The 1,785-nt window shown below is 46.6% G+C and overlaps 1 protein-coding gene across 1 annotated transcript; it reads left to right on the top strand.

The window, feature by feature from the left end:
• The first annotated feature begins 296 nt into the window (after window positions 1-296).
• On the top strand, window positions 297-1,241 carry LOC128291575 (uncharacterized). The gene has a single exon (XM_053026757.1). It carries the CDS (start codon window positions 297-299, stop codon window positions 1,239-1,241), a length of 945 nt encoding a protein of 314 aa, XP_052882717.1.
• Window positions 1,242-1,785: the final 544 nt, after the last annotated feature.

The raw sequence follows: 1,785 nt of genomic DNA on the forward strand, positions 1-1,785 counted from the left end.
ATATGTTCTAATAATAAACTGGAATTATGAACTGATGGCATAAAACTTTACAATCCAGATAAAGCGCGTATCGATATGAGCTCTAGAGGTACTTGTGGAAGGGGTACGCAAGGCCGTGGTAGAGGCCGAGGGAGTGCTAGGGCTGGGTCTTCAGCTTCGGGTCACATGCCTGCTAGGGAGACACCAGCTTCACCGGTAACTAAGACCGGGTCTCATATCGAGCAATTAGAGATGATGCCCTATCTCAGGCAATACTGCGGGTTCTCGAAAAGGTTGCTAGAGTGAGTACAGGGTCAATGGCCCGAGGGTCAATTTCTAAGCGACTCCGATCCAATGGGGCGGAGATCTTTAGAGGTGTCTCTAGAGTAGCCTCGAATGTGGCAAAATATTGGTTAGAGGCTACGGAGAGGATTATGGATGATCTTGACTGTACTGTGGAACAGAAACTGAAAGGGGCAGTGTCGTTACTGCAAGACGAGGCTTATCAATGGTGGCTCACTGTGAGGGAAGGTACACAAGCTAATCGTCTGACATGGGATTTCTTCAAAGCATCCTTCCAAGGGAAGTATGTGGGTGCAAGTTATGTGGACGCCCGAAAGAAGGAATTTCTGAACCTGACCCAAGGGAACAGGACTGTGACGGCTTATGAGGCGAAGTTTTTGCGGTTGAGTCGTTATGCTTGTGCACACTGTGTGTGGTTCGAAGATGGACTTTGCAATGAATTGGGAATTCTGATAGCTCTACAGAGGGAGCGAGACTTTACTACCCTTGTCGAGAAAGCAAAGATTGCTGAAGACGTGAAGCGCTCTGAGTGCCAGAACCGAGAGAACGATAGGGGCAGAGTTAAGATAGAATTTGGATCATCAAGTTCTGGAGGTAGGCCTTTTAAGAGGGCCAAGTTGGATGGGCCAGTTCAAGCTAGAGGTCCTGTTGCTGCTATAAGACCGCAACCCTATGCTGATTGTGGAAGATCTCATTTGGGTGAGTGTTGGAAAAAGATTGGAGCGAGTTTCAAATGTGGATCCATAGAGCATCAAGTTAGGAATTGTCCTCAGAGGCCTACTCAGATGCAAGTCATAGTACAGGGTCATGTTGAACCTGGAAGGGGTGGTCAGCCTTTGAGAGGTCGTGGACTGGCTAGAGGTGGAAATGGGTTTGGACTAGGACGTGGCGCACTGGGCAGGGGCACAGGTAATACTGAGGCAACACAACCAGCCTTGGTTTATGCTGCTCGTCGCTGAGAGGATGGTGACACCCCTTATGTCAAAACCGGTACGTTCTTGATTTATAACTTGCCTTATGTTGCCTTAATTGATATTGGATCCACGTATTCGTATGTTGCGTGCACTATGTCTGGAATGTTGGGTATTCAATCTGAGAGCACTGCTAGTGAAATGACGGTGTTGAGTCAGCTAGGACAATCAGTCAGAGTGGATAAGTTGTTCAAGGGTGTGCCTTTAGAAGTTCAAGGGGACGTATTTAATACAAATTTGATGGAACTGCCATTCAGGGAATTTGATATTATTTTAGGCATGGATTGGCTAGTGAAGCATCGTACGAAGTTGGATTGTGCTGCTACGCGATTGATGTTGAGGACTTTAGAGGATGAGGAGGTGGTTGTAATAGAGGAGTGAATGGATTATTTGTGTAATGTAATATCAACGTTAAGGGCCGAGAAGCTGGTCCGCAAGGGTTGTGAGGCTTTCCTCGCGTATGTTAGCAATTCTGAGACTAAAAGTCTTACTGTTGGAAATGTTAGAACTGTTAAGGAGTTTACAGATGTTT

Source organism: Gossypium arboreum, chromosome 4, assembly GCF_025698485.1.
Source record: "Gossypium arboreum isolate Shixiya-1 chromosome 4, ASM2569848v2, whole genome shotgun sequence".
Taxonomy (NCBI): Eukaryota; Viridiplantae; Streptophyta; class Magnoliopsida; order Malvales; family Malvaceae; genus Gossypium; species Gossypium arboreum.

Coding starts and splice junctions, on each gene's coding strand:
- LOC128291575 (XM_053026757.1), top strand. CDS start 297: ATGGCCCGAGGGTCAATTTCTAAGCGACTCCGATCCAATGGGGCGGAG.